The sequence below is a fragment of the Mustela erminea genome, chromosome 5 (assembly GCF_009829155.1).
Source record: "Mustela erminea isolate mMusErm1 chromosome 5, mMusErm1.Pri, whole genome shotgun sequence".
In the NCBI taxonomy this organism is placed as follows: domain Eukaryota; kingdom Metazoa; phylum Chordata; class Mammalia; order Carnivora; family Mustelidae; genus Mustela; species Mustela erminea.
The window spans coordinates 7,260,120-7,286,965 of record NC_045618.1 but is presented as its reverse complement, the minus strand read 5'-3'; the positions used below and the strand labels follow the sequence as shown (position 1 = coordinate 7,286,965).

General features: G+C 45.7%; 1 protein-coding gene across 5 annotated transcripts in view; it reads right to left on the bottom strand.

The window, feature by feature from the left end:
• The window catches only part of NTRK3 (neurotrophic receptor tyrosine kinase 3), a 382,186-nt gene that overhangs the window by 29,019 nt on the left and 326,321 nt on the right, over positions 1 to 26,846 (bottom strand). The window contains exon 16 of one of the 5 annotated variants that reach the window (XM_032342082.1): positions 15,009 to 15,083. The exons of the other annotated variants lie outside the window; for them this stretch is intronic. Coding sequence (XP_032197973.1) covers positions 15,009 to 15,083 — 75 coding nt within the window. The remainder of the gene's footprint in view (positions 1 to 15,008; positions 15,084 to 26,846) is intronic. 5 annotated transcript variants of the gene reach the window in all.

Sequence of the window (26,846 nt, the reverse complement as noted above, 5' to 3'; positions counted from 1 at the left end):
CATTTCCAAAAATATTATACTTCTTATCATTCATATTCATCAAGGTTGTGATATAAATGCATTATTTTGATCTGTTGCCTGTTTCTGCATATTGCTAATAATTGTAATGATAACTCAATCCCAAAACTCTTACTATCTAGAAACTAATGGTTATTATACATTAAAAATTAAATTTCAATCTTCATACATATTTTTGTCACACTAAATTATGATAGAGTGGCCAATAAAAGGCTTTCATGCACAAAAATATAATACAAAAGGATAAAATTTGGTAGGGTGACTAGAATGAAAACATAAATTCAGGAAGAAGAAGGAACCATGTAAAACTGACTGTTTAAGCGTTCGTTACTGTGATGTATCAAATTGCTCTGGTATTTAAAGTTCATTAGATACATTACAGGAGTGATGTATTTTTTTTTAATGCCAATATTTACAATATTCTGGAAATGACATCATATGCAACTATTTGAAATTTCATTGGAGATTTTATATAATAGCAACTTGAAAGGTACATGGGGCATGCATAGGTGATTTTTCAAAATCCTTTTAGGGGTACCAAGGTTTGAAGACCACAGGTCCAGAGGCTGAGCCCCTACCAGTGTGAAATTTGGAGTCTTGTCTCTCTGGGAGAGGACAAAGGGTGGGAAGGGGAGGGGAGGGAAAAGGTGGGAAGCAGGAGCAGCTGCCTCACCTCCAGCCAGGGAGAGCCCAAAATCCCCAAACCCCAATTCTTTAAGTCCTGAGCCCTGGCTCCCCACCCTGCCCTGTGGGCCAGGAGTAGTGGGACTGAAAGTGTGATGAGCTAAAGGAGGATCTCAGCCCCCCCCCCCCCCCCCCCCGTTGCACAGATGCCCTCATGCACAGAGTGCTTGGGGGGGGGCAGTGTCCCCCTCCCCCCCACCTCCCCACGGCTGCCTCTCCTCTCCCATCTTCCCTGAACAAGGCACTATCTTGCTCTTTTCCACAGAGAGACACCCACTCCCCTGCAGGCCCAGGGATGGCACTGCTCTGGGTTAAAGAGGAACTCTGAGCTCTAGAAGGCCCCTCAGTTCTCTGCATCTAATCACACAGAAAAGGAGCAGCTGGTGGTTTGCAAAGACCTCACAGAAGCCCGCTTCGCTCCCAGAAGTTCAAAACGGCTCTGCTCCCGCGACTCTGACAAGGTATCAAGGAGACAAAGTGACCCATATTTTCCAGGTAAAGAAACCACAATGCAGCGAAGGTGAGAAAACACCGATTCACGGGGTGTGATATTTCTGGAACAAATGGAAGGATTCAAGTTCCCTCCACAATCGCTAATCTGTGTGGGCCAAGTCGAAGTCTGTTAATGTCCATGAGAAGGGCACTAGCTTTCTGGAGAGTTGTAAAAGCTTCACGACGCACATTAATGGCAAAACAGTTTAATCATAAAGCTTGCCATTTATCATCAGTGTCATTTTTTTTAAGTTTATTCAATTTTAATCTTTCTTGATTGCACATAGAACCATATAAAAGAATCTCCATGTGCATTAAGAAAAAGACGGAAAGCTTAACGTGTGCCCTCTCTTCCCCCCCTGGGAATTCTTCTGGTCACCCTCCTACCCCAGTGACTGCCTCTGCCCCTCTGCTCTGCATGTCCGAGCCACTCATCAGCCAAGGCTGGGGGTCACCTTGACCATGCCCCCAGCAGCAGCCCAGCAGCCAGCACCACCATCTTTACAATCACTGCCCCCCTCGTTCCAGAGGGCCTGGGGTTTTCACACACATGGGCTGCACACAGACACATACGCCCGTGTATCCGGAAGGGGAAAGTTTAGATGAACCTATGTGAGTGTCATTGTGCACGCAGGTAGGTAGGGTCCTTAACACAAACACGGGCCTGTTGACCATGCCCCGATCACACATGGCTCTTGGAATCTCCCTTGGATGACTCCTGAAGTAAATGGCCCAAACCTAGGAGGAAAGATGCAAAGTCCTCCTCAAATGTATCCTGTCTCCAAGGCACCAAAAGTAAGTGGTTCCACTCTAAATCATTGACTCACTCTGCAGATAACTTCAAAACTTCAGAAGGACATGACTGTCCTTCCCGAATTAACACTTTGCACTCTCTGCTCCCCGACCCTGGTGGCTGGGCTCTCTTCATAGCTCCCTCCCCATGTATGACGGAGGCCACCAAAGCAGTCTGCCTTGCAGATCGTCCCCTATTCTACCCACCCTCCCCCTGTCCCTGATCGTTTCTCCTTATTTTCCCCACTTGGCTATTCTGAATTACAGACACCGTATTTCCAACCAGCTTTTCACCCCTCTGCCTAGCCCTATTGGCCCATTCTCCAGGCATGCTGCTTTGGTGTGAGAGCCGTATTCCGTCCAGGGTGCTCTCTGGGGGACCAGCCTTACTGCGTACTTGCCCCCACTCCATCTCCCCAAATCCAACATTCGTTGGAATCCAGAACTCCAAAGGAGAAAGTCAATGCTAAAGCTTTACCTCAGGAACGTACAGAGTAGGAAAGATTTTGGCATTGACCTAGCCTGCCTCTAGCCAGAGAACCTGGTTTAGAAGAGAGGCAGTGACTTGCCCAAGGTCACTAAGAAGAGGAGATGGAATGGAAGTCCCCTAGACTCTTGCTTTTGTTTTCAGTGTAAATGTATTCTTGGAAGGAAAAAAAAATACACACACACACACAGGGATGGAAATCAGAAATACACTAGTCTTACAAAGTTTAAATTTTAGTTCTATAGCTTCTTTGTGTCCTTCCTGTTGTGTTTAGAAGTCGGGTCACCCAGTAGAACCCTGTTTCCCCAGTGGTGTGGGTGAGGCCTTAGGGATGTATTAATCTGAACATTCCTCTGATTTATCTCTACAGTATGGGTGTGTACAGTCACAGAAGCATGTCTGTCCATGGCTTCACCCCAGTTCTAGAAATTCCATGGACGAAACACATAAGACCCTGGGATTTTCTATAGTGACATCGGACTTCTGACTTCACAAAGCAGAACTGTTTGCCTTCTTTTTGCCTCCCCTTCTCTTCTCAATATATACAGTAGGATGAGCCATAACCTTGCTTCTGCTAGACACAAAGAGAGGACCTCAGCCCTGGGTCGAGGAGGCCGTTGGGATTCTCTGGAGGGGAGGTACAGAGGAGGCTCACAAAGGCATCATTATAGGCCTGCCCCCCCCCCCCCAGTGGGCCTTTGTGACAGTTTATGCAAAAGGCATCCATTTAGCAGAATCTCAGTGGAATGGCTGTTTCAGACTGAGCCTCTAGCCCCAGGATTAGGAAAAACCCTTGGAGTCTTCCAAAAATACAAGGAGTTTAAGAGCCAAGCTGTTCGGCAGTGTGAGCCTCTATCATAAATAGGCCCATTGTGATTCTCCCCAACTCTCTCACCTAGAGCTGCATCTGCCAGAAGCAAGTTCTCAGATGGAAGGGCCAGGAACACATACCTTCTATCACTCCCCCTTTTGTTTCCTCCTTTCTAAATCCTGTCTAAATGCTGGCCCTCATTCAGAGACCTCACTGTCCTTTATCACCCCCAAGCAGTATTTTTTTTTAATAGAGCAAAGAGTGCAAGTCCAAAGATGTAGGTTGAAAAATAACTTGTCCTTATTTTCTTTTTACGGATGCCTAGACGTGGAGCGTCCTGGCTGCATTCAGATCTTCCAGGGGAAACCATCGTGATCTTGGTAAGAGCTCAAGGCACTGAACAGAGCTGGAGGTCTCACTTCAGCTGAGACCCATGGATCACTCTGGATCTAGACTGATCCACCCAAACCCCAAGGGCTCCCCAAACACTAACAGGTAAAGGGAAATGGGAGAATAGAGCCTTCTTGTGATAAATCTAGATTCTTACTGTACCCTGCTTAGCTCTGGCTGTGCTCCCAAGGGACTGATTTAGATTCAGACTTATTTAGCAAACAGAAGAAACTCTCTTTCAGATGAGATTGGCTTTGCTTGGGATTTAATGGCAAAAAGAAATCTAAAAAATATGATGACTGATGTTGAAAATGTGTGTATAGGATAAGGAAACAGACAATCTGAAGGAACAAAGGGGATAACGTATAACTTAGCTAATGCCTTTTACTAGCTAAGGAACCTTAGGGAACTCATTTAACCTCCAGAAGACTCACCTTTCTTATACGGAAAAGAATAAACTATATAGAACATGTACAGAAACTCAGGGAGATATTAGAAGAAACAGAAGCATGCAGGGTTTTCGTATACACATGTACAGATGTGTATACACCATCTTCCAAAGTGCTAATTTCTTAGTGTTCATGCTTATTGTGCAGCACTTCCCGGTTTTTTTTTTTTTTTTCCAGAAATTTGGACATTCTGCTCAATGTCCGTTACGACAAGACACCATTCCTGAATTATGCGTAATGAAATCAGCTCAGGGATGGAATGTCAGCAAGAGCATGGTAGAAAGGGGCCAAGCAGGATGTGAATCCCATGGATACTCCAGATCCTTCTCCTTGTGGGTTTTGTGGGTTCAAGGCAATTCCACCTACAAACACTGGGAACAGGTTTCCAGGATCATTGTGGCTGCTGACTCTGATACTTGGACTACTGGGCTGTTTACAAAAACAGGGTCTCAACACCCAGGAAGAGCAGCTAATGCGAGTCTCTGAATAGAGGAGACTGAGCTGGTTAGTATAGTCTATGGTTAGCATAGTCTATCGTTAACATAGTCTATGCGGTAGAGTTCAATGACTTGGTTTCCTGTGTGTTGGGCCTCCTGGCAGGAAAAAGAAGGAAAAACAAGATGATTTGAATTTAAAAAGCAAAGAAAAGAGAAGGGATCTCTTTCCTCAAAAGGCAGACCGAGCTGTAAATTGTCTCCTCCAGCCATCTTCTCAGTGACATCAGTAACCAGAAAGTGTATCCCATTGATTGAATACCCATCAGCCTGAAGATGACAACATCGGATTCCTTAATCACAATCCGAGTTTTAGGACATCATCCTCCAAACCTGAGCCTTCTGTCCAAGCCCAGCGGGGACCAGAGCTGACTTGTACCAACGGCGGAGAAAGAGCTTTCCCAGTAAGTGACAAAATATTCTCCCTTACTAGCCCGTGAGGTCCCATTTCTAAGTAAGCTCAGGCCAGGGGCCCACCTCTTAGCTTTGGATGAGGAACTGGACTGCTTGGCTTTCTTAATTGAAAACGTTTCTTTTGAATTCCAAGATCCTAAGAGCCCCGCACAGGGGACCTGCCACTTGCAAAGTCTGTGATGGGGATGGCATGCTGCGATCATGGGAGAACATGCCTGCGCATCCCCTCCTGGGGCCCCCCATCAGCTGCCCAAGAAGCAGGCAGCCGCTTCTCCTCACCTTCATTTACATCCAAAAGACTCTGGGAGGGCTGATTAATGGAAGACTGTTTATAAAGCCTAGTCAAGGGTATGAACAGATTCTTGAGGGGCATCTGGGTGGCTCAGTGGGTTAAATGTCTGCTTTCGGCTCAGGTCATGATCTAGGGCCCTCGGTTCAAGCCCCACATCTACCTCGGGCTCCCTACTCCTCGGGAGTCTGCCTCTCTCTCCCCCTGCTCTTGTGCTCTCTCTCTCTCTTCCTCTCAAATTAATAAATAAAATCTTAAAAAGAAAAGAAAGAGAGAAAAAGAAATGACTCTTGACAGTGTTAACATAGAGCATTATTTCCAACAGTGACAGGGACTTCTGCCCTGATCTGACACCTGTCACCATGAGGGGCTGCTTCTTAACTGTGTCCAAAAGACGTTTTGCAGCTGTGGCCTCCCCACATCCCTCATCGTGATGATTCCCGGAGTATGACGTGGTTTGTGTATCTTTCATCTCTCTGGGCCACAGGTTAGAAGGAGGCAGGTGGCTATGGGTCTGGGCTGGTGGGGAGGTAAACTGAGGCAAGGCCTGACATCCATGCCAAAATACACTATGCACACTCTGTTCAGTGCACGGACAAGATGTCCTATTAGAAAAGCTGGTAGGTACAGAAAACGTCCTCCTAACGGGAACTGAAGGCAGCGCGCCCCTAAGCAGATCTTAGAGTAGGGGGCCCATAAACATCGAGATACACAGACGAACACACAGCTACAAACTCATATAGCCACGTCACTTCAGGAAATCAGCTAACCTCTCTGAGCCTCAGTTTCCCCATTGGTTGAACATCAACTGCTCTCCACCTCCTAAAATGAAAATGATTGAATAAAACAACCCACATAAAGCAACTGACATAGTATCTGTTAACCAGAACTGGGAGCAACACTTGCTATGGCGAAAACAAGGCTCTCTTACAAATATTTGTGAGAAGCAGCCTCGAGAAGGGAACAGGTTTTGAATCTCTGTGTGTGCGGGTAGAAGGGGTATTTGGTGGTGGTGGACATTTAGGCTGGATTAGGAAGTAAATTTCCAGTGTCCTTGGTCATAGCTCTTTCCACGCCTGCTTACCCTGAGGAAGGAGACGTCTCCTCCGGTTTTGTGCTATGATAATCAACAAACCAGACCTTTGCCCCCTTCCCACTCGCTCCCCCCACCTGCCCTGTGCCCTTCACGAGGCATTCACGGTCCCCTGGTTCCAGTGCTTGGAGCAAGTTGAACGGATCCGCCAAGAAGGCACGGCTGTAGCTAGAGGTAAAGTCTGCGACTTCCAAACCACTCCAAATTAATCATTCTAGCTGGAGGGAGATGCGGGCCTTTGGGCCCCCCTTTTGTTTTATTAACTGCCAACTGAAAATGCCAGAAATAGCTGGGGAAGGAGCGTAAAATGGGGGACAGGGAACACTTTGCATATTTTAATTACTTCAGTAAACAATACACACCACAACCTACAGGCGCCGGCTACATCCCTAGGCAAAGGAAAGCTGGAGGAGCATCATGGGACAGGACTCCTTCCACGAGAAGCTGCCTTATCCAGCTTCTCTGAGCTGAAGCCAAGTTTCCTGTCCACCTGCTAACTCATCTAGAGCAGTTCCTCATAGGGCCAGGAGATGCAAACGTTAAGCGCCTTTTCACACACCCAGCGCTTTCTGGAAAATTCAGAGCACTGCTACACCCAACGGAAAATGGGATTCTTCTCTGAGTCATGAAATAAGACCCTCTAATTCTGAAGGAAGTTCCTTTGGCACCCAGGAGGACAGAGGCCACAGATCACTTGCTGGATCTCTGGCCAGACCACAAATGTGAAAGGGCAGATAGAATCCCCCACCTTCAGTTAAAGCCGGGGATTCGACTTAGAAAACATGATGGGATGATGTCCTCAGGGCAGCCTACAGATGCCTGATAACAGCAGCTGAGGCTCCTGTGAACTGCGAAGTGAGTCATAAACAGAAGTTACTACCACTACTTTTTTAATGCATTGCGGGTCCCTAGTTAGCCCTAGTTAGCCAGTCCCCTGAGAAGTTCCAGGAAAGGGGTATTAATTAACACAATCACACAACCTACACGGTGCCTAGAGATGCCTCAAAGCATTCTAGGAGGGAGGAAGCTGGAAGCAAGATCTGGCCCCATGGAATAGGGTGCAGAGAGCCCCGGACCAAGACTCAGGTCGTCTGAGCTCTCGCTCCAGTGCTGCCAGCATGCCCCTCTCAGCTTGGGCACCCTCTGCTTCCTCCTGCTCTCCTGCTCACATCTGTAACGATTACACTGCCAGAGCAAAGGGCTGCAAAGATTCTTCTGCATTGGAAAACTGCTTGAGATTTTCCAAAGCCAAATGTTCCCGTCTGAATCAATACGCTGAGAGAACGGAACAAAAGCTCGTCTCAAGACCCTCTCTGGGGTTGGTAGCCTGAGTTTCCAGAGTGGCATGTGTATGCATGTGCGTGTGTGTGCATGTGTGTATGTGTGTGTGTGTACATGTGTGCTGCAAACAGGCCAACAAGAGCAATGGGCCAGAACCCAGAAGCCCCGGGGCCCTGACTGAGGTTTACATCATACCACCTGGTTCATCCCTGGGCCCCGGAGTCTCATCTGTAAAACTGGTAGGGTGAGGAAAAGGGCTGGGCTTGTTGGCCTTTAGGCATCATCTGCTTCCAAAGTACAAGAATTTGGGGAGGCAGACACTGGATGACCTCTGGCTGCCCCTCCTGGCGCTGTGAGGTTAGAGCTCTGAGACCCATGAGTTTCACACAGCCCACTATTCTGCAACGGGACCCCAGAGTGCCTCTTTGCAGCAAAGGGTGTGAGCCAAGGGTGGTCTCAGATGAAAGGCAAGGAGAAGCTTTCCCCCCACACAGCATCTGGTATCCCAAGCCATAACCTGAGGCTCGCAGCTGTGAGTGCCTCCTTCTCCCTTTGCATAAACAAGCCCTACCTCTTGGCTTGCCCTTCAAGGTCCAAAGGCGAGGGAAGGCTGCTCCGAGGATGAACCCAGGAGAAAGTCTTAAATGCTAAGCCAGTAATCACAGTTGGGTAGTTTGGTTTTTGTTTTTTTGTTTTTTTCCCCAAAGACGTTCCTACTCGATTATGCACATTCCTGTCTCTAAAAGCATGGAAGGAGGTTTGGAGCAAGTGGACATCTTGTTTTTAGGCTAATTGAAACTGGGTGAGGAATCTTTCTCAGGGTCACCTGGTTGGTGGGTCCCCCAGAGGTGGAGCGAGGCTAAGTCTGGGGTAGGTGATTCCAACAGTTGAGGCCTCCTCTGGATTTCTCATAACAGGCAGAAAGAGATGCTTTCAGTATTCCAAGGTTGAGGCTAGAGGTGGAAGGCTTGTCTCGGGGACAGAGCAACTTGCTTAGTGCCTAACCTCTGCCAGGATCTGTGCTAAATGAATTAAAACGCATTGCTTCCTTCAGTCCTCCCAATGTGCCTTGACTGTAGAAACGTCTTATCAACAGCCTTGTGCAGAGGAAGGAAGAAAAGGGTGAAGCAACTTCGGTGAGTTCAAAAGGCTGCAGAGTGGAAGATCCAAGCCTTGTGCCTACCCGAGGCTGATTCCAAAGCCAACAACACTCTTCTCGACCACCGACTCAGAGCTCTTACACACACCCAAGGTGAAAGAAGACTCTCTGGGATGTTAAAAGGCATATAAATGGATGGGTTGAGGTGGCAGATTTGGGAAAGTGTGATAGGAATCCTAGACTTTATTTCTATAAAAGCACCCATAAAAGCTGAAAAGGGCCTTTTCATTCAGAAATAACTAAATCTGCAGCTATCACGAACGAAGACAGGAGCCTACATCGGCCCAGAGAGGGCTCATCAAAATGACACAAGGAAACACCGAATGGTCCTCATAGAGAGACTGGAGAATGCAGTCCGTGGTGGGTGTTGCTTCCTTAGTCCTTCCTCTGCAGCTTCTCCAGCATAAAGCCTGGCCTACCTCAAACAACACCAATCATTTCGTGCCTGGTCACTGGGGCTCCCAATGGCAAGGCATCTCCAGGGCAGGCAAGTCTTTGTCACTGAACATCAAGGCCCCAGATCCCCTGCTCAGCCACTGAGGCATTTTATCATCATGATTTCCAAAATTCATCAGTCTTGATGGTTTGGGAATCTATTTCCCCATTATCATCTCTTTCCCTGAGATCACTGTCTCAGGCAGAAAAAGGGGAAGACAGACAGAAGGAGGGATGGTAGGAAGATTGAGCGGCGATGGGAGGAAGGAGGGGGAGAGAGAGAGCAATGTATGGCAAGCCTGGGGATTTAGTCCGGTCTTAAAATTAGGCCACAGCAGAAATAAGTCTTAAATCTGGATTCTATGATTATGGACACAATACATTGCCTTTTTGCTTACGATGGATTGGATTAGGTTTCTATCACTTGCAGCTGAAAGAATCTTGATAGAACGCTGGAAAATTCGACTCTCAATTTAGTTTCTATCCCTAGGAATAAAATGTCTATTTCTAGAAATGAACCTAAGAAGAAAGACTCGAGAGAGATCCCAGAGGCCTGGATAGAAACCAACTGCCCACTGCAACATGCCCTCTCTCATCCGCAGAATGACCTTTTCTCCTTTCCCACCCTGTATGGTGGCACCACATACCCGGGCTTCACCAGCCATAAAGCATTACAGGGACACAGCCTACAAACATGGGGCTCAGAGACCTGCACTTGTACTGAAAGCTTTCCTTGCATGGCAGCATCCGCCCACACACAGGCTTCTTTAGCCCAGAGCATTAGGCTGGAGGTTACATTAGACATCTACTTTCCATTAGGGCTAGCCACAAGTGCCAGGATGGGAGGAGGCCACAAAAATCAGAGGAACCAACTAATGCTCAAGAGAGACCCAGCTGACGCGGCCAACAGAGATAGCGGAACTCATGTGATCTAATCCCCTCCAGCATCCCCACACAGGAGGTCCTGTCGCAATTCTTCCGGACAAATGGGTTTCTCATGAGTCATTTGTCCCAAAAGAATTGCAGGAGCAAACAGACTTGACCAACTTTGAAGATAAAACCCAGAGTGAGGAGTACAGAATCCCATCACAAAGATGATAGGGACCTTCCTAATGAACCGTCCTGGATGGCACATCTGGAACAATGCCCCTCCCTTCACTGTCCCCATCCCTGTGAATCTCTCAGCCCCTTCACCGGAAGACCTGGGCTCAACCCCATTCCAGGAAACTTCTGTCTTGCAGTTCTGGGAGGTTGCTCTGAGAGGAGACCTCTATTTTCAGATCATCAGAGAGCAAAATGTTAAGGGAGCTATGAGTTTGAAGATTAATTACCATTCAAAGGGCAGAGTTCCTAGCTCTGGATAAATCTCCAGCTGAGAACTCAAAGGACTAGCTCTGGGAACACCAGCTGATGTCCCTGAACCTATAAGGACATGAGGTACTGCATAATTAAAAGGCATCTTCCACAGGACAAGGTATTGGGTTCTCTGGCCAAGAGGCCATCATAACCATCATGAACTTCAAGGCTCGGGAAGCAACAGAAGGTAGAAAATCACAGTCTTCACCATTAGGGCTGTGAAACTATCAAAGTCCTAGCGTGTGTTAGAATACTCGCCGGCTCATAGACACTCTGCTGCACCCTGTCCCAAACCATGCCCTCAGCGGCAGCTGAAGCACACCACTGCACAGAGAGGGGTGAAAACCCTCACCCAAAGTACCCATTGTATGGCCTGGGCAGGCAGAGATGCATAAATGTTCTCGGGTTCCTCAGCACAACTGGGCCCATTTGGGGAGAGACATATACCCTTGGGCTTCTGGTGCAAAAGGGTGTGTCCCTAGCCAGGTTTCTAAGGAGGTCTCTGGACTGGGGCACACTTGTGACTATGTGCTCTCACAGACTTCTGTCGAAGGCCTGGGCCCTGTCCTTCCAGCTGCACCTACACACTTCCTAGAATTCTGACAGACCCTGGATGTGTGAGTAGTAGGGTGAGCCTTCTGGAACCAGGGAAAGGAGGGATATCCTTGTCAGCTCGAAATAGAACCAGACTTTTCCAATCCTTACCCCTGTTCCCAACTGGGAGTCCACAGGGCACGGGGGTAGAATAGAGAAGCCAAATGATGCTGAGATGAGTTAACATCTTAGAAGAAAAGGTAGTTTACTTGCCCATTTGTTTTTTTGTCAGAAAGGCAAAAGACTCAGTGGGATAAGTCAGAGGAGAGTTCCCCATGGAGGCAGATGAAGGATTCTCTGCTCCCTAGCCCTGAGTAGCAAAATGATGGAGGGAAACTAGACAACAGTCCATAAGCAGTAAAGAACCAGGACTTGATGGAGTAGTCATAATCCAGTAGTTGGAAGACCACAGTGAGAGACATTCATATGCCTGGAGTATATACCTAAGTGACACTGACATTGTGATGATGAAGAAAACCCTTGGTAAATGACAGAGTAATAACTTCTCTCTACCTGTATGACACATACTGTGACACTGAAAGAGACACAGCCTTGACGTTCATTGAAATCTTTGGATAAATATGTTACAGAAGTCCAAGAAAATAAGAGTGTCGTAAGTGGAAATGCTCTCTCCTTTAGCATAAAAGGCAAACCAGAGAGTGTTATTGACATCTCAAAATAATTCCTCGCTTTGCTATAGCAGCTCTCTTGGGTGCATATAAATGATGGCTCGCTTGCCATATTGCTTTACCAGGAGCTTCTGCATAAAATGAGATGCTACCTATTTTTTTTTTCTGGGAAGTATATAAATGTTCATTACACATAAATACAAGGTTATGCGGTGAGATGGATGTTAAGTATAACCATAAGATATGGTCCAGAGACATCCTGCTTCTTGCTAATAGCAGTCCCAAGACTGGATGTGGTCATTCTGTGGATTCCATTCACAAAGGCAGGCAGGAAATTTAGGATTCTCTTCAAACTCAACTCTTGACTCAGACCCCTGTCAGAAAACCTTTATCCAGCCTCAGACCTCCACATGCATTCTCCCCACCCCTATTATCTACCCACAGACCCATGCACCGTCCCTCCTTCCAACGTGCGTGAAACCCAGAAACACTGACACACTGAAGTCCACTTCCACCTCTGCCTGGGATGGATGCCACAACAGGGAGACTTGCTCTCATGCCCCCCAAGTTTTCCATGCCTGTCCCCATTCCCGATGACAATGACGCACGGACAAGCAGGAGAAGTTGCTGTACATTCATGCACCATCAGCAAAGACATCAACAACCACCCCAACAATATCTATTGCTCCTGATCCAGCCATGCAAAGAAGCCCATTCACGGGACCTTGCGGGTACCCTAGGAAGTCCTACCTCTCCTTTCTTTCTCCCATTTCCTGCTAATGGGTCTCTTTGGGTGAATGCTAAGACTAACTGCTTAAGGCAGGATTTTAGATTCAGAGCTACCTAGGCTTCAATCCTGGCTCCACGGTTTTCCAGTGTTGGGTTTAAATGTCAGTGTTCTCCTCACTAAAATGGCTCTATGATAACCTCTTCATGGGAACAGTATGGATTAAATAAATTCACCTACTCCAAGTGTAGGTGTTCAGCAAAGTTAAGCCGCCATCCCTGACCAACCCCGAGGACACCAGATGGAAGAAGAAAGGCCCTGAAGATGTCCTGGATGGCCAGGGCAAGTCATAGACTGAGGGGCTTTCTATAAGATGCTCTCCCAAGTGGAGAGGCCCACAGGCTCACTCACTTTCTCAAAGTCTCTCCATCGTGTCAGTCAGAGGGGAAATCTAACTGTTGAGCAGACAAGGTAGGCTTCCAACACCACGGCCACCTGATTCTCCCTTCTCTATTTCTGTCATTCCGAGGTTTGTGAGTGTTCCTTGCTTTGGATTCAGAATGTCTAAATCTGACTTGTTTCAGAAAAATTTTATCCAAGTCCTGGGAGCCCTCCTTGGCTAAATTAAATCAACTAAATAAACTAAAATACATTATATTTTTAGGCAACTCAACTGCTTTGACCTCCCTGTCTAAACTTGTGTGCATGCACACACACACACATACTCACACACACAGATAGATACACACACACACACAACCATCACCACAACCACTACTACCACCAAGCACTTCTTTTTTCCTTCTGTGTTTTATTTTTTTCCTAAGGATCTACTATTCTCTTACATACTGTCTATTCTACTTTATTTTCTATTTCCCTTATTAAGGGCAGAGATTTTTGCCTATTTCAATCACACTTGTATCCCCTAGCTCACGATACATGGGTGTCCCAATTTACCAGGGAAGGTAACAGTTTATGTCTGTGGTATCGATTTAATTATTAATAGTTTCCTTTTTTCAGTCTCAGGGGTGTCCAAGTTTAGACAATCAAATATACAGAGTTGATTAATAATAAGTAGTTGTTCAATTTAATTAATAAATTTGACCAGCTTGATACTTAAATTAAACCTGTCAACTCCTCAAACCAAGAGTTTTACCCTGAGGTGAGTGAAATACATAGGATGTTTAAAAGCATGAGAAGAGATTGATTAATCTTGTATAATGGTCCTCCTCTAAATATTCTCACAAGGCTGGCAAACATGTTCATTCTGATAAACTCTAATTCTACACAGCTGTTAGTGTTGAAAAATCCTAAACTCTAATGCCATTATTAGTAACAGTGCCAAGAGGAGATACCTATAAAAACGTGATCCTGCTAGAACTTGGGAAGCTATGCTTAATTTACCTCCCTAGCCATATCACAGGAGAAATGAATGAAATTGGAAAAGTATCCCCATGCACCTGCCCATAAGACTGCAGCCTCAGGATAATATCACATATTAGAGACTGGAGGTTTTTCACTTCAAAATGAACTACATCACACCCCATCAATATTTGGAAACAGCATCTGGCCTGTGGGAAAACATTTCGAGATGGACGTGTGGGCTCCTGGACTGGGTAAGATTTTTAAGGCTGGATAGGTAAATTGTGTGGTTCTATTTTCCCAAATGGATCATTCCCCAAACAAAGGGAACAGCTCCTAGGCAAAAAGTGGAAGGAAGCCATCCAGTTCAGTCTGATGATTAAGGCAAGACAGATGGAACTTTGACTGATTCCACGTTATGTCCGTCTCCATGCCCAAAACTACAACAGAAATTAACATGGGGATGGTAAAAACTTTCCCCCCGATCCTCAGAGAGATGACTCAGTCATGGGGCTCTGTAATAACTACCCTAAACATTCAATTTCTTAGACAAGCTTCATCTAAGGTCAATAGGGAGACCTCTGGTTCAGCAGATCCTTGAGCCTATGTGGCATTCTCAGTTCCTTAAAGGGAGTGTAGGCACCCAACATGTGCGCAAAACTCAAGGTCACACTTCCTGAAATGCAAGAAAGCAGCCAAACCACCGTCCATGCAGAGCCTCCAGCCTCCACCACACACACAGGCTTGGACAGAATCCTTGGCAGCCATTTGAACTCGGGCGTTTCTCCCAGATGTGCACCTAATTTTAGCAGACTATGGCCCCTCCCACCCCCACCATGCTTCCTCCCCATGAGACATCCCAAGCACATCGATGGCTTTGGCAGGAAACTTCCATGGAAGTGAAATGATGTCCCTCTGCTGGGAGGCAGGGAAGGAGAGGAGGGAAGCAGCCCTGGCCCATGGAAGTTCCTCTCCAAAGTCTGCAAGCTGTCCGTCTGGGTGTGGACTGCCCTGCCCAGCCCCCTGGCCCCAGAAACAAAATCCAGACTCACTGTGGAAGCTGCTGGCGCTGCTAGCCTCTGGCGCTGCCATGACACGCTGATCGGGCCCTTCTGGCATGGCCCTTCCTGACAGTGAATGGAGGAGAGAGCAGGGTAGGGGAAGAGAGAAGAGAGGATGAAGGCAGAGGAAGAAAGCATGGAAGGATGAAAGAAGGGAGGAGAAGGAATGGGTATATCTTTAAGTGAACGGCAAGTCTCTCCTGGCCACAGCCTCCAAACGCCTCTCACACCAGTGGGGGGAAAGGCTGACAGCATCAACTCAGCTCCACGGTCCTCACTCAGGGGTCCACCCAGAGAGGCAACCCACAGCTCAGCAGGCACACCATCACACCACTCTTAATACACGGTGCCCTGCTGTCTTCCTTCTGGTTTTCTACCAAGATCCAACTGGCTTCCCACCAAGGGCTCAATTCTACTTCCAACAAGATGAGCCTCCCAGCCAACTACCACTCTGAAAGAAGTGGGTTTTATCCAGAATTTTCACCTCCTTAATTCCAAGACATAGCACTTCTCCAAAGTTTCTGAGGGAATATTGGTCGTTCCTATCTCCAGCAGAAAAATCACTGAATTCACCGCTACTTTCAGGGCTTCCTTCCCAGATCCCCTTTCCCACCTGTCTGGTTTGGAAAGGAGGTGAGCTAGTTGGATGTCATCTGGGTGGATCCTCAGCCTTCCTCCTTGCTGTCAACAGAATCAGTGTGTATGTTCTCCATTACCACTTGGGAAAAACTCATTCCCCTTGAAATGCCTCTTGAGAAGTCAGAGAAGTGGGTACATTAGGTGGCCTTCGAGAAGGGACATTCAGTGACTTAGCAAAAGCATTTCTCAAGTGCTTCTTGTTCAAAAGACAAGAGACCTAGCCCCTGCTCTCAGTCAAGCCAGAGGCAGAGAAACATCAGAAGGACCCAACAAAGAAGCATGTTCATGAAGCATCGCATTTTGGTGCGTAAACCAATAGGATGATTCTGGGGAGACCATCCAATGAGCAAGTGAAATGGGACCACTAGGTTTTGATGATGGTGAGGAATAGAAAGAAGAAAGAGAAATGAAAGAACAGGAGGTAAGTTGAGAGAAGATGTTATGGGCTGAACAGTGTCCCCCCCCAGAATTCATTATTCTTAAGTCCTAGTACCTCAAAGTCAGAAACGTAATTAAGGTAAAACAAGATCATGAGGGTGGGTCCTAATCCAATGTGACAGGTATCCTCACAAGAATGGAGGATTTGGACATAGATGTTCACAGAAGGTAAAGGATGTAAAGACATGGGGAGAAGATAGCATCTACAAGTCAAGGTGAGAAGCCTGAGAAGATACCAACCATGTGGATACTTTGGTCTCAGACCTCCAGCCTCCAGAACTGTGAGGAAATAAGTTTCTATTGTGTAAGCCACCCAGTCTGTGGTATTTTGTTACAGCAGCCCTAGGGAATGTATACAGAAGGTCTCAGGCAACATTGGAAATGAGTGAGTGCCACTGAGGAATGGCGGGTAGACTGGCTGGGATGGAACGGAAGGGTTTTCTTGTGGGAGCAGTCAAGAAACAACATGGCAGGTGCCTGAGGGCCCTGGAGGCCAGGGTAAGAAATTTGCCACTTTGGGAAATGAGGATTCACTCAAATCTCTTAAAGCAGCAGCTGGGGTGATGGAAGGTTCATGGAGCATGGGTAGGATGACTCTGAGTCTGAAGGTGCATGCATTGATCCAAGAATTGGTCTGGTCAGGGAGTGTACCAGGGCAGTTCCTGCCAACACACAAAGGAAATGTGACCCTGGAGTAAAGACAGAGCAGGAACAGGTAAGGAGTCAAGTACAAGTGATGAAGAGGCAGATTCCAAAATGACTCAACTTTGGGAAACATCCCAAGAGGGTTTTCACTGATGCCAATGGGCTCTTTGAGAAGCAGGAGGTGGCCATGGTGACTTTTACCTCCAACAAGGCAAGTTTGAATCACCAGAGAATTCTCCATGGGAGGCTAAAAGCTTAAGCAATCAAAGAGAGAAGAGGTGGAGGCTAAAAATGTAAATCTGAGGTTTCCCAAAGTTGATGTCCAAAATAGCAGGACCAGAACACAGAAGGAGACGAAGAAGAGAAACCAATGGACGAGGTAAAGCATGGCTGGAATGGGGAGTCCATTGTGAAGCCAGGCGTCATGAGGGCACTGAACAAGAATGCTAAGCAGCGAGGGAGCAGAGGGTAGAGAAAGAATGGGGCAGCTATTAATAATGTCATTCAACAGATAGTTCAGAAAAAGATTAGAGTTCTTAGAGGAAAGGCATTTGAATTTTTCCAAGATGAGATAGTGACCCCCAAAATCTAGAGTCAATGAAGTGGTGAGATCAGAAGCCCAAAAATTAAGACAGAAGATAAGATGACCTATTTTAGTAGTTGAAGAGAGTTGGAAGGGGCAGAAAGGTCAAATGAAGATTTTTTTTCTTTAATGTAGAAGAGATGGGTTTTCAAGCAGTAAGAAGGGAGAGTAGCTTCAGGATTTCAGAGCAGGACACAGGCAGAGAGAGCAGTGGGCTAGAGAGGGCAGGTGACAGATGGTGAGGCGTATGGGAAGTGAGAAAGAAAGCACACGTGTGAATTTGTAGATATGAAGGGTGAAATATTTCATAGCATCCCAGAAATATATACTTGACACAGCTCCTTGCACATGCATAATAATGGCTCTTTAAATGACTTTCCTGCTTTGTCCTACCTAAGCACCTTCTATTACGGAGGGGACTCAAGATCTCAGAATTGGGAAAAAAGCAAACTTTGAGGTCATCTACTGTAACCTCATGATCAACACATGTGTCTCTATAACATCTCTCAAATGTGGTCATCGGGATTTCCTGGAAAATCACCGAGGAAGAAGAACCCACTATCTTACTGGGTGGGTTTGTTGCATTTTCACATAATACAGGTACGTGCCTGGGGCACTGAGCTTTACCACTCTAGAGTTTTCCAGTCCTGCCACATCTGTGGCTCAAGGAACACACTGCAAAGCCCATTTACCAGACCAAAATGGTGGAGGACAATTCCCTGGAGCATCTCTGAATGGGATAAAAGCTGGTTTTGTGATTTCTGATTGTCCCAAACTGCAGTGCCCTGGAGTTTCATCCCAGTTCAGTCATTCACCAAGAGGTGTACCTGCCTCCTTGTGCATTTCACTTAGCAGACATTTGCAGATAGCTCCCATATATCAGATACAGAGTTAGGGGATTGGACAAATAAGGCCTGGAATCTTCCATTTCAGAAATTCTGAGCTACTATGAACAAGCAGGTGTTGATAGATGCTCTTGAGAAAACATTTTCACAATAAAAATGTAAAAAAAAAAAAATCACTTACTGCAGCATATTTAGAGGTATTAGGACAGCATTCAACATCCTCATCTCTGATGACCATCTTCCCTGCTCCCAGCATCTCTTCCCTACTCTACAGTTTCACTCAATCTGTGTTATGTTTTTGGGACTACTCTTGGCCCAAATCACCTTCCTGGTGCTGGTTTTAGTACCACCCTAGACACTCCCAAACTCCTTGAATTAAGTTTTCCTTGTTTTTTAATTAATAACCCCCAGTGTTTGCCTCCTTTTCCATAAATATCTTTGTCACAACCCCAACTAGCAAAAAAATCATGGAACTAGCCTATTACAGGCTCACATTTCTAACTCTAAAGTCTACCTAACCTCATAGAGACCATACTGTACTGGTACACTATTTATAACTTCTATTCAAAAAATGACCCCATGTTCCTTCAAAAACCTTATCTATGAATCAGAGCACTGAACCCAACACTGCTCTGCCCCAATTTTTTTGTGTAATCTGAAGAATACTAATTAATCTTCTGAACCTCAGTTCACTGGCCTGTAAATAGAAATAATAATCCTGGCCCAACTGACCTCCAAGTACTTTGATGATGATCAGAGAGAAGCCTTGGATCTGAGATGGGACACCAATATTCTTGCCTTGACTCAACCATTAAACAGATGCATGAACTTGAGAGACACCTGCTCTCTCTTTCTCTGCGGTTCAATGTCTCCATCTGTTAAATAAGTGGGTTTGACAAGATGATCTCCAAGTTTATTTCTAGCCAGGAATTTCACAAATTTGCCAGCATAGATTGGTTACCCAAATTTTACCCAGGAATTTAACAAGGACTCTCACAAAATACTCATGAACAAAGAGGTCAGTGTGTGAAGAAGAGTCCATAGAGGGACCATATTCCAAGAATGCTGATAACTGGATCAACACTGCTTGGGAGCAAGACTCCAGCAGCAAACCTCTTGAGTTATTCAACGTTCTCCAAAATTAAAAATATGCTGAAAGTAATTGCTGGTACATTGCTAAAAGTTGCAGGTGGCACAGAACTGGGAGGAAAAGCTATATCTAGACCACAAGGAAATCTTGGCAGAGGGGAAGCAGATCTACCAAGAACAGCATAAGGTCTTAAAAAACAAAAACAAAACCCACCACTACCAACAAAAACATTTAGAGGAAGAGTGAGAAAATGCAAGTAGAAGATAAATTAGGAAATTGGGATTCCAGTCTCATCTATGTGAACTTGAACATGTAAACCCAATTCAGGCCCACCTGGCAAAGTCCTCTCTCTGTGCACAATCCTTCAACACAGATGTATTCAATAAACTCACACTAACACCTTATTAGATCCCTCCAACTCTGAGAAGCTAAGGTTTGGGCATGACTAAAGGGTTCCAGGAGAATCCTTGAATTGAGAGCACAGATTGGGATAGGATATGCTAGGACTGGGACAATATCACATAGGTACCACTAATTCCCTTCCCTATACCCATGGTAGGTATCACCAATTAATCCCACATGCTTTTTTATTGACTCTAGATACAACCACCAACTTCTTTGCTCATTCTATGCTGAGCAACCACTATCAATCAGAATTGGTACCTGAGGTCTACTAGCCATCCCTGCAGCATATAATACTTGGTATCAAGGCAATTCAATTTGCAAGCAGTAAGTCCTGCTTTAGGTATAAAAGCAACATGGAAAGCATTGGGGATTCTAATAGTAAAGGAACTCCTCTCTATTTAGAAATGAAGAATATACAATGGTCTCTTTAAGATCAGCATGAAATGGATGAAAACAAGAATATATGCCCAAGGTCATCTCAAAGAGTCAAAGAGATTGAGTGGCTTCCAAGCCATCTTTGAGGAGGGGTATTGGCTGGTCATAGAGACCTGGAAAGGGAGTAGACATGGAACTGGATGGTGGAAATGTTTATCCCCTTCTGGCTTCGGTCAGGAGAGTGGGATGGATTAGGGCAGAAGACTTGCAGTATTTCTGAACCTACTAGGAAGCCAAGGAATCAGTCTTTCATAGCTGGATGCTACTGATAATTTGTCTCATCTGACTTTCTTGCTCTGACTTCTTCTTTAAGCAACCTTCTCAGTATGATAAAGCTTCCCACACAAACTGACTTACTGGGAGTGAATGCTTTGATCATATAGCCTTTGAATAATCTGGCCCCCTGTTAATAGATTGTTCTTCAGGTGCTAACTGCAGTCTCACGGGACTTTTAATTATGTGAGACATTCCCTCAGGCATCTTCACTGATAAGCAGATGTTTGGCCCTTCGGTGGGGAAGCAGATCCAGATACAGATGTATCTAACCAGAGTCCCCACACAGTGATTATTGGTGTACGGCAAGGGGGGACTAACAAGCATCCACTTAAAATGGATTAAATGCTTAGGCCATTATTCCTTACCCATTATAAATATTTGACATAGAATTATATATATATAATTAAGCACTTTTATTCAACAGCATCATAAAAACAGTAGGTTCCTTTGCTTTCAAGGAAATTTAGGGTATGTAGAACTACAGGACATGCATGGACCCAAATAACTCAAGGACATGAATAAATAAGGAAATAGAAAGATCGGGAGGCTGGGGGTTGACAACCACTGGATGAGAAAATGATCGACTTCAAGAACAAACTGGACCACAAATCAAAGGTCCATCCTAGCTGTAGAGGCCAAAGAACACGACTCAATGGGGAAAAGGTAGCCAAGGTTGTCATGGTGATTGGCAGAGTGGGAGAGATGGCATACTGACCACCTCTGCCAATCAGGGATGGGACGTTGATAAACTTGGCTCTTTATTTTTTTTTTTTTTCCCAGAGTGTACATGATAATTTACTAAGCAGATTATACTGGTGGCACTGGTGGTAACAGTGGTGATGGTAGTAGTGATAAAACCAAGCCAACATTTCAACAGCTCTTGTCTATCCATGATCTCATGTTATACATAAGAGTGAGCAGTGATCATGCTACTGCTTATGACAATTAAGAGAAAAAGCAGGGCTAGACTTGAACCAGCCTTATGTAGATCTTTGTATATTGATCTTTGTATATCTAGATCTTTGTATAGCTAGACTTAAACCAGCCTTATGTATATCTTTGTATATATATCTATATCTCTATATAGATATAGATATATCTAATATCTCTATCCATATCTTATCTATATCTCTCTGTAGATAATTGTCTGTATCCCCAAGGCACTAGTGCACATGGTGCACATGACCACAAAATCTTCCCTTGGGGCAACAGGGGATGGCACACACTTAGGAACCTGGAGAATGGGCTCTAATTCTGAAGACCTTTGTCAACCATAGAATTCACAGTCTATAGTTATCAAAAGTTAGCTCCTAATTTGACCTACCAATTTTACAATGGGAAGCTCTTCTCTTGACCAAATACATGCTTCCTCTTTCCTTCTGGACTTCTGAGAGACAAACCCAAATGTCTAAGCCAGTCGCAATGGAGTAAGTAGCTTTGTTTCTTGTTTCCTGGACTCCTCGCCAGACTCTCCTCCCCTCCAATTTCAGTATCCAGCACCAAAGACCATCCTGGGAAATACCTTGGCTTGTAATTCAAAATTATTCAAGATTTCTTATATATAATTTCTACCTTATTCACTTACATAGAGTAATAATTATCATCTATTGAGTGCCTCATAGGAACCAGGCAATTTGCATACATAATCTTATTTAATCTGCCTAAAAGAAGAAATTGTTCTCTCTTCCTCTCTGTTTCAGATGAGGATCCAAGGCTTCGAGAATTTAGGAAAATTTCCCAAGGTCACATAGCTTCATAAGCAGAAGATCAGGATTCAAAGGCATATCTATGTACTTGACTCGAGATTTAGCAGATGCTAAAGCCCACTTTCTCTTGGGCTCTCCCCCACCCCCACTTCAGTTTTGTCCTGTGGAATGAGCTAGGTCCGAAAACAAGAACTAGTAACCACTAGTAAAGACTGTGTTTAAAATTCTAAATTTCAGACGCTATATTGATGCACTCCTCTGCCTCTTCTTCCTCCTTTTCTTCCTCCTCTTCTTCCCCCTCCTCCTCCTGGTTAGACACTAAACAGATCACAAAGTCTTGGGTTTTGAGGATTAGGAGAAAAATACAATTCCCTACCAGGAGGAAGTCAAGGGAACACACTGTTCTCTTTACATGCAAATATCTTAATTACAGCTGGTAAAGAAGATATTTGTATGGAAATTTATGTATCTTTATATGTTATGTATTCAGTTTGCCTCAGAAGAAAAAGGGGGGAAAAAAGGCCTTTTTACACTTCTGGAACCAAAAAGGGTCTGTTAAAATACAGGCCAGGGTCAGGTGATAAAGGCGAGGCTAGCCCATCCCCCACAGAAGATGAAAGAAGTGGAAGGAAGCCACACCTGGGCTCACCAGCCCTCCTGGCAGGCCTGGGCCTCTCCTGTCTCCAGGAGGAGCTCCAGTGTAAACAGGCCTCAAGCGCTCAGAACTTTCTGATGAGGCACCTCCCTGCGTTATGTTCCCATACCTGTCCCGGTGGAGGTTAAGCCCGACTCTGACAGCACCAGTCCCGCACCTCGCACCAGATTTCAGAATTACAAGGAGATGAAACCAAGTTTAGGAGAGATTTAGGAGAGAACACAGGGAGCTGTGCTCAGGAAAAGGATGTTATTTTTTGGCAGGGCATATTCTACAGATCCCTCGCCAATCAAGACTCACTGCGATCGATGAAAAGGCCATATTGGTTTCAGGGAGCTGCTCAGCATTTTCTGGGGGTTATAATGTCTGTTCTGTAGTATAAACCGTGTTTCTCTCCACTAAGCATAGTGGATGAGAGACTTACCTTGTAGCAGGTAGAATTCTGGCTAGACATAAATGAGAACATCCCACTTCTAAAGGGTATTACACATTAGAAAGAAAAAAGATCACTCTCTCACTGAGGGTGACTCCCCTTCACCACATCTGGAAGGAGTAAGGGGGGACCCGTGGAATCCCAGGAGAGGCACCAGAACAGAGTGAGCGAACCAGCTGCCTGGGGTGGTTTTGATGCTGTTCTGCCTGGGGCCAGAGGGGTGAAACAGATGACATTTAAGGCTCCTTCTGAGCTTGACGTTTCCTTAGAATGGAGTGATTTAGCATTTGTTCATCTGTTGCTAACAACACCCGAGGGATGCACTCTGGGCTAGGTGGCCTAAAAGATGCATCTGTAAAAAATCCATCCTGACCCTCAATATTACTGTTAACTCTTTTTTAAGGTTGTGATTGCAAACGGCAAGGAGCCTTTGAGCGCCCCAGGTCCGGCCTTCAGTTGACCTTTCCAGGCCCCGCTGAGGACATACTTGACTGCTACCTCAGGACATAAGGCCTTGCCACCTCGTGCCTTGGGGCTCCTGGTTTCCTGCAGTCTACGCTATCTGCCACTGCCTGACCACTCATCCTCACACCCAGCCTCACTTACACTCAAACAGATGATGCATGTTCCATGACTGCCCGTCGGCCTCTCTAGACCAGCCACGGTGGCCCCATCCTCCCTTTGCAAACATTTCCTTCTGTGAACCTTTCATGCACCTGCAGTGTTGGCCTGTTGGATGACAGGCTGTTCCAGAGCACCCTGCTAGTTTGCCTGTCTCCAAGCCACCTCCCCGCCTTGGCTTATGCTTACCCTTTGGACAGGAACGCCTTCTTCAAATTCAGCCCACTGACTACCCACCCACCCCATAAAATCCAAGTCATCCCTCTGGTTAAATGGTCTTTTGAAATTGGTAACCCTTCTGTACGATTTTCTTCCCTCTAGCCTGTGGGGGAGTTGCACATTTTCATCCTGCTTTATATTCCCTATGAAATTTTAATTTCCTTGGAAACGCAGATTGCCTTCTCTTCACCTTCGCGCACAGTCAGGGAACTGAATTGAATTCTGTCCCCCACACGGACCTTCTCAATGGCAAGGGGACGCGGCACAAGGGGAGATAAACAGCATGGACAAAGTCCAGCGGATGTTCAAAGTGGATTCCTCATCCTCGGGCATGAGGCTCTAACACTGACTTTGTTGTGTGCAGAAGTCTTAGGGTCTTCAACCCATCTCCAAGCCTTTCTGAGGCTCATCCATAAAATGGAGGCTAATAATCCCTGGCAGCTCACTCTGCTGCAAGGTCTCAGAAGACCTTCTTCTTTCCAGGCAGAACATTAAGAGGCTGGTGTGCAAACGCAGAGTCCCACAATCAGCATGTACCAAACGAGCATCCTCCTTCAGTCGGTTTGTGTGTAAGGACTTACGTGGCCAACAGATGAGCCACAGAGAAGAAGTTATTCGTTCGAATACAGCTATTCGTTCATTAATCCCCTCCTGCTACCATACTTATTCTTCACACCACTATTACATGTGGCTGGAACCTGTAAGGTCTATCCTAAATCTTGACAGGGGAGCCTACTGAAGGGGTCCCAGTGCTCAGCCCTGCGGGGCATGGAAGCCCCTCTACAAAGGGCTGCAAAAGCCCCACGACTGGCAGCAGGCCAGAGGGAGCAGAAGGCCATGGCCCCATTGTTCTTTCACTTCAACTGAGGCCATGTGTGCTTATCTATCTATCTATCTGTCTATCATCCATCCACCTATCATCTGTCTACCTATCTTCTAAGGGCCATCTGCAGAAAAGGTTTTACTGCTATTAAAAAAAATGTGTTGGAAAACTATGCATCTAATCCGACCTTCTACATTGAGAGTTAAGAATACTGATCTAAAGTCAATAAAGTCACTATCACCAAAGTAAGTGAATAGCTGAACCAGAATCCAGCCCCATCCAGTAAAAAGGATCAGTGAAACCATCAATGTTTCTGAAGACGAAACTACAGAATATCCATCAAACTCTCCACCAAGTTTCCATGAAGTGAGAGAGAACAATGCTACTGGTGTGGCTAGCACCTGTGAAGAGATGATGACAAAGCTTCAAGATAATGACAAAGACAGACAGAAAGTGCCTACATTACACACGGTAAACTCAGGTCCATTTATTTCCCATCAGTGGACATGGCGGGGACTAAAAACATAGGCTTCCTGCCTCTGGTCCTGCATTCTAGCCACCATGTGAGTCACAGGTTGCCAAGACCCCATGAACAAAGATGGGACTAGCATTCCTAAGCCCCTATGCAGAGATGCCCAAAATAAGTTTTCTACCTCATTGTTTACACCTCAACTTCCTGATCACCGTGTCCTTCCAAGTCATCTGTATGCCAGATTCCATGGCTCAGAACACCAGACCCCACGTTACATCAACATCTGAACTTTGCAATTTGTTATAGTTGCAGACTGTAGTGCAGATAGCCACAGCACCACCAGAATGTCAGGATAAAGTATAATACAGTCAAGGAAGTTTAGAGGTCTGGAAGTACTGAGATGGACAGAAGAACCCAGGTAATTCCCATCACGGAGAAAACATCAAGAAAGTCTGCCCAGCAATTCTTATGCCCGCAAGGCTGAGTTTTGTCCAGTTGACCTAAGTATCCCAAAGAGGAAGAAGAGGCAAGGGAAGAAAGCACATTTCAGTCACTAAAGTAGATCCAGATATTGTGGGGAGAGTCTATTTTAAAACTGGAGGTTGTTCTCTTGTTTCATCAGGAGGGGGAAAGGGAGTTGGGATATTGAACAAGTCTGGGCCGGGACAAAGCAATAATAGAGAGGACAATGAGAGGACATTGGCTTTATTCTTATAACTGTCTCCCTTCTAAAGAAACCAATCCTCTGGTTCAGTTCTCATTACCCCTAGAACTTAGTCCCATAGAAGGTAAAATCTAAGAGAGACCATAAAACCAGGATCCAAACCTCAGATTTTACAGATGGAAGTAGAGCCTTTAACTGGGCACAGAGCTGACCTAGAGACCAAGATATCCTATACAGCAGTCCTGTCCCTCAACATACTTGGGGTTCCAAAATGTCTGATATTATTTGGATAATTAGTGTGCAAGTGCATTAGCTTCAATCAAGGAAACAAGGTTATAATACCTATAATTAGCATAAATCTATCCTCCACAACTTCCTCCGTGTTCATTCCCTCTGCAGCTTTGTGCAGCTTAATGGATCTTAGCATTGACGTTATTTTTCAGAATTCACTCCGGATGTATGTGCTGTGGCACCAAGTCCTAGAGCAGCCATTCTGGCAACTAAAGCTCTGAGCATGCCCAGATGTGGCCATGTCTCTCCGCCAGCATGGGGCACCCTCTCCCAAGGCATAAGGAAAGAACACATACACAGTTTAGGGACTGGGAATCTGAGGAGTCCCAAGCCTCCCCTTAGCCTCCTAAGCTGAGCTGTCTGCTTAGGCCTGTCTGCTTACTCTCTAAAGACAGTGCCCAATTGACTGCACAGCTTTGAAGGATTCCTTCAAGACTCTCAAGACACAAGTGCTCACCAAATAGGGTTCCTTACAACCCACCTACCCCTCTTCCACAACACAGGGAAGTCTGGAGCTCTGGGGCCTCTGAAAGGTGAATGAAGGATAGCCCTTGGGCAAAGGGGAGGAAAGGAGAGACTATAATAAGGC